Here is a 14,097-nt window from a genome sequence, read left to right as displayed (position 1 = left end):
TTCTTATCAAAGCAAAGTTGTATAAAAGCAGGCCTCTGGTCTGAAATCTGAGTATTTCAGATTTAGCTTTAAAGAGTTCATGAAATATCTTTAGTATTACACAAATTAGTGAATACCATCACATTTTTATGAGCAGGGTGTTTTGTTTTTTTTTTTGTTTTTTTTTTTTAATATATAAAGTTACTCATCTGTGCCAATCAGTCCTCGCACTGTTACAAATGAAAGTCAGGCCTTAGTGTTCTGTTAGAATGTAGTATTTTTAATGGCTACAATTTTTTGTCCACATGTTGAATGGAGCCTATGTAACCTAATAGTTACTTCTGCAAGTTTAGGAATGTTTTTAGTTAAAGTATTGTCCCAGTCTGGTGAAAACCACTGAGTCCAATAGCACAAACTTGTATTTGATACATAAAGTTGTAGATGAGGAGAAGCTGATATTGCAGCATATTTCTTCAGATGTTTGATTCTTCAGGTTTTATTTTTAAATATTGCTCATAGCACACTGCTCCCTTGGCTTGTTGAAGGTTCCTCCAGTTTTTTAACAAGGCACATGGACACATTTGAAAGGAATGAAGCTTTACGGTGTGCTTTTTTTTCTTGATGTGATGGGCAGTGGATCAAATACTTTGTCTACACTATTTCTAGGCAGTCACAACCTTGAACAAGAGACTTTCAGGACAGTTTTAATGTTTGCTGAGCAATTAATGGACTAATAATAAGGGAAATGGTTTAGTCATTGTCTATATTAAGCTTAACTGTTGTTTTGACCCAATTTTTGCATTCACAATCAAAGATTTGCTAAATTGAACATTGTTGTATCAGTTACAGTATTTTAGGGGGTTTTCAGCTTTACTTGGCAGGTGTAACTTTTATATAATTACATAAATGTCAAAGTGCAGTACTTCCATAACACAACAGAGTATATCTTGTATCAGTAAAAGGCAAAGTTAATGACAAAAAAAAAAAATGACTTGTCAAAATTGCTAATGGTGCATAAAGGGTAGGAAAATATGTCAAGTGTTTTCAAATTTGAGATGCACCACGCTCTGAATTTGAATAGCACATGCAGGGACTCTCCATTTGAGATGGGCAAAATGGCTGTGTTGAGTGTTGAGGCTTTGATTTGTAAATTGCAAATGTCCTCACCATTGATTGTTTCATATGATAACAGTCTTGACCTAGTTTGTACCTATTGTTGAATCTGGAGAGAGAAAAATAAGTGTACATTGCACCGGTGATTATAAGGTAGCCTTGAGTATTTTTGAAGTTTTAACTTTTCGTTTAAGATGGTTTGTAATGGAAGAGGCTTTTTTAGGAAATCCTGATATCCGTTTATCTTGGATATGTTGCTGTTTCTTCATACTATTCCCTGCAGTCTGAATTTCCATATTAAACAATATAAACCTTTCCTAGTCAGCCTTACATAAATGTAATGTGGTAAAGGTCTGTCTAGTACATTGACGTTCATGCCTGGAGATTGGCATTCTCGGAGGACAGGATAACCAGAGAACTGGGTGTCATTTCAATTTCTGAGCCCACCTGAATTTGTGCATTCTGTTTCAAAGTGTCCTTAAATGGGTTGCATTAGGGCCATTTATACTTCACACTCAGTATGCTTATGCATCATGGCTGCCACGTGTTCTCAGTGTTCATTTGATGTGCCCTCTTGAGCACATCCTCAGAAATTAACGTGACACCTGCGCAAGTTGCAGCACCATCAAAAAGTTTGGGGACTCAGTGTGATCAAGTCGGAACATGATGTCCAAGACTCTGCTTAGTATCTCCATTTGACAGAAAGCCGCTTTGTGGATTCTATAGGATCGATGTGCATGTTTCGATGTTTGATGAATGGTTCGTTGTGGTGAAGCAAAATGTTAACATTCAAATACATTCGTGGTGCTTTTATATTCAAGTGTTGCATATTCACCTTCCTAAACACACAACACATTTTAAAGATCTTACTTACCATCTTCTCTGCCATCCTTTTTGCACCTACACAACAGCAATGTCAGGGACACAGTGAAAAGGTGCATTTCATGATTAAAATGGAAATTGTGGCATAAATCTCAATGTCCACTTTAATCTCCATTCATTCATCGAAGTAAACCATCGTAAACGTCATTTTAAAACCGACCCAGTTAATAGCTACATGCTTTTGGAGCTTCCTGCTGCATTGACAGCAGCAGCAATTGCCACACAGAACACAGTGAATGTATGGTATTCCAGTTCTCTACACATTTATAATCCTTAGATTTATACTTTATCACTTTCATAATGAAATGCATTAATGTATGTATTTTTTACAGATAAATGGTTAACTTATTTAAATACTGAATACTGTTAATTGCACATCTGGGGCGGCACAGTGGCGGAGCAGTAGAACTGCTATCTTGCAGGGAGTCATGTCCGTGGTGTTCCCTGCCTGGAGTTTGCATGTTTTCCTGGTGGGTTTCCACAGTGTGCTCCAGTTTCCTTCCAAAGATATGCAGGTTTGGGGATTTGGTAATGCTAAAGTGACGCAAGCAAATGTGAGTGCTTGTATTCATCTTGTGATGAGCTGATGCTCCTCTTGCACTTCCACCTGGTGGAATCTTCCAGATTTACGTTAAAATACGCTTGCAAGTATGATGAACCATATAACACATGCGTAGCAGTAGCGTCCGCTGGAGCGCACAGAGTGCAGTGCAAACCTGGCCTTAGACTTGCAATAAGATGAAAATGAACAATCCTAACCTCTTAATTTTAGAATGTTATATCTAATGCTGCATTCCATTTGCTACAGATGTCAGATCTGGGGATGTCATAAATCTTAACCATGTTCCAGTAAAACATTCAGAAAATAAATATGGACGTGTTTGTTGTGTTTGCTCCATCAGAATAAAAATTAGTTGACAACGATGCATTGTTGTATTTTACATGTTCAAACATAGCAAGATATATACATGGGTGGAAGTTGGACAGCATTGTGTGCACGACTGATTTAATGAGAGACAAATACAGAGTTGCTAATAAACCGTTGATGTTAAAACTTTTCAATACGTTGTACGTTGCCATTTTGGATTAACGTCATGATCTGAGGTCCGCAAATCTGGACTTCACAGACAAACCAACCCAGAGTTTTATATTTGGATATCTAACCTTTAACAGGGTGTTCCAGTTAAAAATTCCAGCTAAGAACTTGGAAATTCAGACTTCCACTTTAAATGGAATGCAGCATTACTACTGGTGGCCTCCTTTGCTGCTAATCTTGTCAGTGTTTTTATAGGTGTACGATTTTCTAGTTTCGTTTTCTGGTTTAGTTTAACTTTTATGCAATTAAACTAGCCTTTGTCACTTTTTTTGTTTATCACACCAAAAATGTCCAAAATGGACACCAATTCTGTAAGTCTAAAAACAGTTCCTTATAGTTATTATATTTTGTTTCATAAAATTTGCCATCTGTAAAATGTTCACATGATAATGCGAAAATTAAAGGCTTCTAGTATAATCAAAAATTGCAAGAGTTAAACAGTTAGGATACTTCGTCATTTTGTTAGCTTTATTGCAGGTTAATTTAATCAAATAGTTGTTTCATTTTTGTTTAAATTTCCCCTTTCACACTGTACACATACTGTTTTATTTATTTTTGATATTTCCTGATTATGAATACAGGTACATTTTAGTTAAAACAAACTGCCAGGAGCCTAAAAAATATTTTGTTGTAATGAAAATTTCGTAGTAGTTAGATTCTGTATTTGTCGCTTTAGTGCTTTCTTTAACTTGCGTCTAGGCGTTTGCAATCATTTTAATAGCTTCTTTCGTGTCAGTTTTCATCTCCTCCTGTCTACAAGTTAAGCTGATGTGAATTTTTCTCGGTATTTCCTTGCAATACATTTTCAGGGTGCGAATGATGCCCAAATCCAATGGCTGAAGCACTGCCGTGCAATTTGGTGGGAGGAGTTCAACGCGAACATTAACTGTAGAAGCATGTTGTGGGCAGCAGTGTTATCAATCAGAAGCCGAATCATCCCTTTCTTCCTCTTCATATTGTGAGGTTTCTGAACTTTTTGAGACTCGCCCCCCTCCCCATCCAACAGGGCGACACACCGAAGTGCGTCCCGAAGCGTGATTGCCGCATCTGTGGAAGATTGTCAGCTGCTGGAGCTGGGCAACATCAGGCTCACAGTGTAGTGCCACAGAAACAACTCCTAAAAGATTGCGGTCGCACTATAAGTCCCAAAACACGAGGCTGAATCTCAGTACTTTAGCAAAACCACCTTTATTTAGCTTGAAACAGGAACAGCAGGGTTATTTATTGTAGCGGGGTCTGACAGTCTCCTATAAACAGACACAGCAGTCGGGTAAGGTCGTGGCCATGTTAGTGGCCAAGTAATACTGTTCCCTGCATTTACAATGTTCCTTGCATCACCCATCGAGATCTTTTCTGTTTGCTTTGGTGGCGAGCCGCAGCAGAGCTATGAGCATGCTGTTGCCCCGGCAATGGATAAACAGTCTTCTACAGATGCGGTGATCGCACTTCGGAACGCTCTTTGGGGTGTTGTCCAGTTGAGGGAGGTTCCAAGAGAGTTTAGAAACTTTTGACGTCTTCAAATGCAGCAGTTCGCATACATTTGCAACCCGAGATTTTTCCGAAAGCCGCACAAATGTAAAGTGTTTTTGTTCTTTTTTGCTCTGTGAACTTTTGTCATTTTTTTGTCTGCCATTTCTATAGGAGGGTGACAATGAGTTAAATTCCAATGGGTGTTTTTCTACATGTTGACGAGCAATAAGCAAAAGGTATCACTGAAAACCACAGAAAACGGACAAAAAAACGGTACGAGGAAAGTTCAAAGAAAGAAAGTAAAATTTACAATGTTTCTGTTTGAGAATCGTTACACACAACTGAGCTGCGACCACTGAAATAACTCTGTGAACAATTCATTCAGGCATTTCAAGGTCTGTTGGGCACTTTTGTTGTAATGAAAGTATCTGCTGAATGTATTTCGTAGTAACAAGATTTTTATAGACTCGTGACATATGGGGAAGCTGTCAGGACTATAAAAATACTTGGTTGCAATGAAAATTTTGTTGTAAAGATATTCGTTGTAACGTAATTTTACCTGTATGTATAATTTTGGCCATTTCCACTTTATTTTTTTCTCCCAGGAATTTCTATTTTTGAAATACTGCTGAAATCACTACTTGAAGTATAACGAAAGATGCATGGGTTTTTTTTTTTTTTCCTTGTGTATAGTGCCCTTCTACAAGCATTATTTATGTCAAATGCTAAAAATTTGCTACAGCAACACCTTAGATCATTCCATTCTTAGGCAATATACAAACCCACGTGGAGATACCCGTGAGCCTAAACTGGGTGGATGTAATTTTAATAAGTGCTTAATTGCACACTTCTAATATTACGCTCAAATCGACCAGCCTCTGATCGGAAGTTGGCCGATTTTCACTAATAAAAGTGATCGGTAAAAAGGCAGAACACCAAAACCGATATTTTTCAGCTCCTGCTTTTAGCTAGTGAGCCAGCACTTTTTTTTTCTTCTTTTGCAGCAAACTTCCTGCGGTGTAAATGAACAGCAGAGAGTGGAGGCTTGTTTCATCAGTGAACAAGAGGTGATTGCTATATTAGCCTTTTTGTTACAGAAAATGGAGTAATAAACTAAAAAAAAAAAATAATAAAGTAATAGAAGTCGTCCTGTGCCAAAGGACAAATGGCAAGAAAGGCTACTTTAAGGAATGCAGACCTTTATTTTGTCCTTTAAATTAAAACGGACACCACTTGATTTTGGACAGTGTGTTTTAAAATGAAGAAACTTGTGCTTTTAATTGGGGGGGGGGGGGGGGGAGACGAAGACAAATTTGAAATTGCTGCTTAGTTTACAAAGAGGCTTTTTTTTTGTTTGTGTGAAAGATCGGTTTATTTGTTGCTGTATGTGTTGCAGTACAGGATTTGTTAAGTAACAAGTACTACATCCTTCAAATGGTTGTACATATTTTATAGTTAACACCAAGTATTATAAATGTCTAGCTGATATGATACACTGAAGGAAAAACACAACCTGTATAAATACAGTGAATGTATATTTTATGGTGCAATTAATGATTTTAAATGATTAAAACCTAGAAGTGCATGTGTATTTACATTTAAAGCAGTGTTTAATTGCCAGTATCAATTGTGAATATATACGTAATTTCCTAGTTGGAGAAATGGTGAAAACTACTCTGTTCAGTAAGCCTTGTTTCAGATAGGTATGTTACAGAAAAAAGAAACCATAATAAGACTTGTAATTATGAGAAGCATTTTATTTTTTATATGACTTGTATTATGGATAAATATTTTTGTACATATTAAAATATGTATTTTAATAAAGTTTTGGTATTTTGTAGTCCCTGAACAATAAGCCTTCAGAATTTTTATTTTGTTAATAAAAACAAATGAATGTTGACACCTGTGGTCTGTAGTTTAATTATAATAACACACTTTAATATAGGACATAAGGCATCTATGCATCTTATGTAGGAGCTTGGAGTAAAAGGGATAAAGAGAAAATTGTAATGTATCAAAATCAGATAATCAAATAACATGAAAATCAGTAATTGGTATCTGCCATAAAAAAAGTATCCTTAATATCCATCTATAGAACCATATCAGCAGTTATGCACACACTGTCCAGATACATAGTTAGAACATGTAAACTCCATTCAGATACTGACCAGGCTACAATCCAACCTGAATTTGTGATCAGTGTGTGACAGGATTATTCTCTGGGACACTTCACTGCACCTGTTAAAGCATCAGTACCAATAAGTTGTTTTACGTATAGACTGTAATCCTCTGCTTGGTTGGTAACATTGACTGCATACTTTTTGTTTGCTTAATTTGTCACTGCATTGACAACTGCCAGCAAGCAAGCAATGTCTTTGTAAAATAGGGCAGCTATTTTTCCCGCCCAGTGGTGTGGATAAACATCTAGCCTACTGTGCTTTGATCGACACACAAATTCCAGAATTGTTTTTATAGTTTACACTGATTTGACACACACCTAAATGTTACTATTCAGTATGTATTTTTATTTTAAGACTTTTTTTTTTTTTTTTGTGCAAATACTAAATTTAGTGAGTGAATACTTACCCGTCTTTGTCGAGTTTTAAAATGTGCTATATAAATTTAACACAACTGCCAGTTTTTTAAATGAGTTTTTAGCCTACTGTTAAACACAGATGATGGTTTTGTTTTAAGAGGTAAGCTGTTCCATAATTTCAGAGCAACACTGGCAAAAGATACTACATTTCCATTTTAACCTAGTGCTCAGAGTTGCACGCAAAAGATGGTTGACAGATCTAAGGGTGTGGGTGGGCATATAAGCTATTAAAAGATTAACCATGTAGGAAGGAGCACATCCATTAAGTACCTAAAAAACTAACATTAAAATTTTTAAATCGATATAATCGCAAATGGGAAGCCAGTGCAGGGCAGCAAATACTGGCAAAATGTGCACCAGTGAGAAACCGAGCGGCAGCATTCTTTACAGCTGCAATTGAGAAAGGGAATTGCAGTAATGGAGTCTTAAGGATATAAAAGTGTAAATGACCATCTCCAAATTACTGTGGGATAAAAAGGGTTTAACCTTAGCCAATAGTCGGTGATTTAAAAAAAAAAAAAAAACTCTTGCAAACCGGCATTTACTTGCTTCTTAAAATTAAAACACCCAGGTTTTTAATAAAATGTAAATTGAAAGAAAACCAAGCATTGTACTAAAGACCCTATCATTCTTCATTCAGTGTGTGGAAATGTAACGCTAGCCAAGCTTTATCATCTAAAGTGGTGGGTCAGTCCCCTGCTTGAAAGAAAATGTATGTATCATCTGCAAATGGATGAAATAAAATGTTATGCTTCCTAAAAATTTGACACAGCGGTAATAATTTAAAAGAATGGGTCCAAGAATAGACCCTTTCAGTACACCACAGGTAAGAGGTACAGAACTAGAGACTCGCAGAGAATGCCCCACCAAGTAGATAAGATATAAACCAATCAAGTGCAAAACCTTTGATCCCAACATACTGTTACAAACGAGAAATAATATATGCACTGGAGTTTTAGGTCATCGGCGTTAAATGCTGAAATTCAAACCACCTTTGATCTGTAAAGATAACATGTATGTGTGTTTTTGTTTTTTTTAAAGCTGTATCTTTCAAACGTCAAGGAAATGCACTTAAAACATACCACACGTTTCTTTGAAAGACAGATAGTGGGACATCTGTGACTGATGGTCAGTTGCAGTTGGTGAAATTTATAGACTTCAGTCATTGAAAAGTGATTAGGTTTTGGTCTTCACTCTCTGTTGTAGAAAGGAAAACTGTCATAGCTAAAAATGACTAGTGAAATCCACCGAATAACTGCTGTTTATACGATTCTGACGCCACCAATGACAGGTACTTGTATAATGTTCTTCTCCAAGCTAATATTACAAATGCACATTTTTAAATTTACATTTCTTAGTTATATCCATACACAAGTCATTTTAAATGATGCAAATATTTTTGTACAAGAGTTTTACAGTGAACGTTAGTCTGATATTCTATAGATCAATATGGAAAGTTGGCCAAGAGGTCATATAGGCTTTGTTTGAAAAAGTTGAAAATTCTAACTGTCCTGAGTGCTGGTTGCTTATCCAGTGTTTAATTTAATGACATTCCATTTGAGAGGTGAACTTGGCAGTTCAGGTTTGGAATTTGTATTACATATCTGGAGTCCAAGCTTCTATTTTATGTATTGTTTAATTCATAGTTCATTGCGAGTTTGAACATTTTTGTCAAAATTCTATATGGTACATTTCTATCACCATACACACTTGGCATGCTATGATCTTTGAAGACCTCATAATTTTGCATCCTGGTATGCATTTTTACACACTATTCTTGGCACGAATGGGAAATATTTTTGGTATACCTTTACATCCGTAATCGTAAATTGGAAGATTAAAAGGAAAACTGGCATTTCAAATTAAATGTTAGAGCTGCCACAAATGAATTTGTAAAAGTGTTTTTTCTGTGCCATGAGAGACACCCTGGTGTGCTGCAGAAATAATAGTGTAGCCCACCTGGGTCCGAGCCTGAGAGGGACAAGTACCTCAAGACCTGCCTATGGAGGACAGGATTACCCAGAGAAGCTGTCATAAAAAGCAGCTCCGCAATCACTGAATTGTAGACATGGCACCTAGAACACTTTGGATGCATATCTTGGCTGCAAGAGTCCCATTTGGTCAGGTGTGTGGTCGGAAGTGAGTCTCACTGGAGCCTGTTTAGTGGAAATGTGAGTTGCCTCTGAGGCAGAGGGGGTTGGACAAAAGGGATGAGGCAACAAGGGAAATGCCACCAAAGTGCTCCCTAAGTGGTATATCGGAGAACGCTGATCTTGGAGCTGCCTTTTTTTTTTATCTTAACTAGGTTCTTTGGTAGTCCTGTTATTTCAGACAGTTGAGTGTGTGCATGAGATATAATGTGTGTGTGTGCGTGGTTGGTAAAATAGTGTACCATGGGATGATTTTGGTTACTAAATGTGTGCTGCCATAGAAAAAATGTTGGGAAACACTGTTGTAAAAGATTAATCTAGTTGCTAGATTAATAATAAAATGGTAATTTTGTCCAAAATTTAGTTACAATAACTTAGGATCCAGAAGCCTAACTTAACTTGAAGTTAGCAGTCCAACTTGAATTAAAACCAAATAATTTGGCTTTTGGGTTCTTTAAGACCTCAGTATTACAGTGAAACGAGTTGTAGACATCCACATCTATTTTTAAAAAGTTTTGTCTTAAATTGAGGTAGTTATTCATTAACATCCTGATTATACCTGCAAGGCATATTTGGCATAAAGTATCTTCTCATGTTGTTTCATTTTGAAATGCTGACTTATTTTTGACTTTGTTAAATAAGTTATCACAAAAATTACATTGCTGGAGATGGGCAACTCATATCTCTTAAACAGTAGAATGATTTAAAACCAATATCCTATACTTTTGAAGCCAACAGGAAATAGTTACAAGTTAAACTGCACTGCCAGTGTCGCTCATTGTTCTGACAGGGTACTGACTGCACAGCTAATGTAAACAAAAGAAGTAAAACGTGAATATTAAAACATTATTAATTGCAACAGTTTTCTGGAAGAAGTGCATTTTCTGAGATCCAGGCCGAGGTACCAGTGTTTTTGGCTATGACTGTACACGTTGTCCTAGCTAGTGAGCACTTTTTTTTTTTTTTTGTGTTACTGTCTTTTACGTACACACGCATACACAAAAATTCTAAAAATGTTATTTTTGCACTCGGTGGTCTAAAATGTAGAGATTCATCAAAATCTTTATCAGATTTTTGGATGATTACAATACTTTCCCTATACTTGGTATACAAGAAAGTGAAAAAGGAAATCCATCAGCTGTTAAAGTGAGGGAGACTACGAGACACCCATGCCCAAGTACATTACAGTGGTGAATGGCATTATATGCATTTTTTTAATGTGAATGCCATTTGAATGTATTAGTTTGTGAATGTCATACTTGAAACACACCAAGTATTCGGTAGCAATCTCAAGCAAATTTGGAAGCAACAGAAAATGATAGAACATATTTCAGACTAGAATATATCAAACATTTGAATGCAAACATAATAGAGCAGTTTGCAACAGAAATTATAGCTTTCTTTGATTGCAGTGCTATAGTATTCCTCATACCAAAGGAGTTTGCACTCTTCAAAATGTCTGATCATATGGAATGAGTGGACATTCTCATCAATGTTCTGTAAAATGACTGACTTGTGCATTGAAGCTGTTAATGTTTTGTAGTTTACATAGTCTGCCTTTAATGGGCTTGGTTCTGCCGTTCATTCACACGAGTGCTGTGCTGTCCTTTTCAAGTAATTCTTGCAGACAATCTGAGCTCCCTCATTCATCTGAATTTCAAGGAATAGAAATGCTCTGAGTGATCCTACAGATTGTTAAAAACATTGACTTTTGTATGCTTTCAATGTAACGACAATCATCTGTGTGAAAATAATGAAGTCGAGAACCAGGCCAGACTTGACAAATTTTATAATGTTTGTTTTACTGGAATATCCATCTTGCCTGATTTTAATCTTGTATGGTTTGATGTATATGCTAATACTTGAAATATTTGGATGCCTATCCACATTACTGAACTTTATGGTCAAGGAGCTTGCTAGTTTGGGTATAGACCAGGGGTCTCCAACACGTCACTAGCTCGCAACCCCTTTCCAAGTAGCTTGCCAAAGGGTTAATGAATCCTACATAAATTTAAAAACTTGATTAGTCAAATTAGGGGTGGGTGATCTTTCCAAAAAAATCATGTAACGATCTCAATCTGAATTGCAATATCTTTTCAAAGTGGCATACACTTAAGAGAATATCCGGACTCAAACTCCAGACCTAAGTAACACTTGGTGAGGAAGGCCCCCCCCCCTGGCCTGTTGTGTGGATCTCGGATTCGCGTAAATAAATTGGTACCGTAAGCGAAATATGATATAGTGAAGTGAAAGAAGTTGCAAAATCAACCGGAATGTTAAAACAAATTATAGAAAAGAACCTGATCTAAATCCGTTAAGTAGTTCTCTCGTGAAAAGTGGACAGACATACAGACATTAGATTTTAATTTTGAAGGCTTACTAATATGTAATTTGCAGTTAGTCTCAACAGCATTCTCAGCATTTCTGGAGCTTAGTTGAACCCGATAACTATAAGAATCACTCAAAATGTCTGCTTTGTTTGGGTCTACATAACTCTCTGTGAGTCTGCCATTTCTGACATGAATGTCATGAAATCAAAGTTCAGAACAAGACTGACAAACATTTAAATGACTCCATAAGGGTGAACCTAAGTGGCTACACTCCACCATACAGCTCTCTTGTTGACTCCATGCAGTGCCAGTCCTCTCACTAACTAAAAAAACATCACACATGCAACTGGACATGTGAACACTCTTGTGAAGTGAAACAATGACATGTAACAAAATGACAAATGAATAAGTAATATCTGTGTATTTGTAATGGCATTGTTTTGACAGCATTCATGTTTTAATGCAATAGTGTGAGATACGCTAGAAAATGCATTCAAACATTCAAAATGCACTTCCAGGTGAACTAAATATTTTTTTGATGTTTTAATACAAAATGTGAATTGTGGACATATTCAGTTTGTTTCAGTTGAAATAAGCTATGAGAATAAATGTTAGAAAACATGAGTAGCTCTCAGCCATTTTCATTTTGTAAAAGTAGCTCTTGGGGGAATAGGTTGGAGACCCCTGGTAATAACAGGTTCCCCCCCCCCCCCCCCCAGTGGTTGTTTCTCATTCTTGTGTACATGCTGTACATAATATGAGAATGCTTGGTTGTATTTTACTAAATTTACTCTCTCTTTCGGTTATCAGGATTATCATAAGATCATCAAGCAGCCAATGGATATGGGCACAATAAAGAAGCGCTTGGAAAATAATTACTATTATAGTGCCAGTGAGTGTATCCAGGACTTCAACACCATGTTCACCAACTGTTACATTTACAACAAGGTAAGTTCATTTGTCAATTTCTTGAAGCTTTAAAAAGATTAATGGTACTTCTGATTCTTCTGCACTACTAAAACAGCATAAAACTCCTATCATATAAGATAAACAAGATTTGTAGTCTTGATTTGTGGTGGTTTATGGATCATAGACCTCCTAACTTGCATACCCGCTATGTGCACATACCAAGTTTATTCATTTACTCTCTCTAGTAGAAATCAGTAGTGATTAAAAATGTAATTAAAATCCATTGGGGATAGCTAAGTAAAATAAACTGGGCTGAAGCTGTGATAAGAGTATCCTAAGCTAAAATAACAGCTTCATTTATTTAAATGTGACCTTTCTGATATGGTAGGTAGATCATTGTATGATGGACTAATTTCCAAACTGTAAAAATTTTCTCCTGTAAAACCAGTCTTTATGGTATTTTCATGATATATAGCTGATATCTTGTATAGTTTATTCAACATTTGGTTATGCCCATGTGAATGTTCAGAATTGGAAAACAAGGCTGGCATTAACTGCATAAGATTACTTGTAATTTTTGGCTAAATCCCAATAGCTTCAGTAACATTCAAATGTGTTCATTAACTGTGTGTGCTATACAGTGTTGTACGAATGGGCATTCTTTTGTCCTCGAAATTGGCGCGTACCACAAATGTCGTTTTTTATCATTTCTTTTGTAGCTAGTATGCTGTTTCAGAGATCCCACTAACTGCATAATCTGCCTTGTGCTTTAATCAGCATTGTGAGCTAAATCAGTCTAATCTGGTCAGCATGAAAGTACTGAGAAACTTGAGTTTTTATTTTGGAGTAAGCTTTTCCTTTGTGTTTGAACCGTGTCCTGCAAGTGGTTCTATGGTGGGCAAAGGCACCAGGTGTTCATGACCCCAAATTTGGTAATTCCATTGGGGGAATAAGGTTGGATGAATGAACTAGACACATTTGTTTCATATAGAGAATAAGAAGACTCCTTCCTTTATTGGTGGTATGTGTTGTGTTAGCCAGTGATCCATCCCAGTATAATTTTAAAATTCCTTCATTCAACTGCACGATACTACATGTTGTAAATCCATTTTATAATATTATATGTCTTAACTTATTGGTCATATCGTCTTTAAGGCTTATAAAGGAATACTAATACTTCAGTTTTGATCCTGTAATCGGTTTATTTGGTAATTAAAGCCTTTCTTGGTCATGAAAGAGCAAGATGTGTTAAGGTGCATAGGATTTTTAAATGAAACACAATTTTTTGAATTCCTGTATTTGTATTCAAACGCTGGAGTTTGTTCTAGAAATGGGCCTCATTTTACTTCCAAAGTAACCTTAAATTTTCAAGGCTTGTGTAAAATGTAGTGCTGGAAATGTTCGTTTGGTGCCAACTGTGTATCGTCAAGCTGCAGGATTTTCAATGGTAAACACATGCTAGGGTCTGAGTCCTTGTGAAGTCAAAGCTAAAGAATAAGTTATAGTAAAGTGAAGAAGAAAAAAAACACATTTTGAGAATGCTCTGCTCAAGTTAATAGATCTAGATTCTGA

The 14,097-nt window shown here is 36.3% G+C and overlaps 1 protein-coding gene across 12 annotated transcripts in view; it reads left to right on the top strand.

Annotated features, from left to right (window-relative positions):
* The window catches only part of brd2a (bromodomain containing 2a), a 185,754-nt gene that overhangs the window by 8,442 nt on the left and 163,215 nt on the right, over window positions 1-14,097 (top strand). For 5 of the 12 annotated variants that reach the window (XM_051932922.1, XM_028825577.2, XM_028825578.2 and 2 more), the window contains exon 3: window positions 12,427-12,564. The exons of the other annotated variants lie outside the window; for them this stretch is intronic. In XM_051932922.1, the coding sequence (XP_051788882.1) occupies window positions 12,427-12,564 (138 nt within the window). The remainder of the gene's footprint in view (window positions 1-12,426; window positions 12,565-14,097) is intronic. 12 annotated transcript variants of the gene reach the window in all.

This window comes from Erpetoichthys calabaricus, chromosome 1 (assembly GCF_900747795.2).
Source record: "Erpetoichthys calabaricus chromosome 1, fErpCal1.3, whole genome shotgun sequence".
Lineage (NCBI taxonomy): Eukaryota > Metazoa > Chordata > Cladistia > Polypteriformes > Polypteridae > Erpetoichthys > Erpetoichthys calabaricus.
The sequence above is the reverse complement of the archived record's forward strand: the minus strand, read 5'-3'. Positions and strand labels throughout refer to the sequence as shown.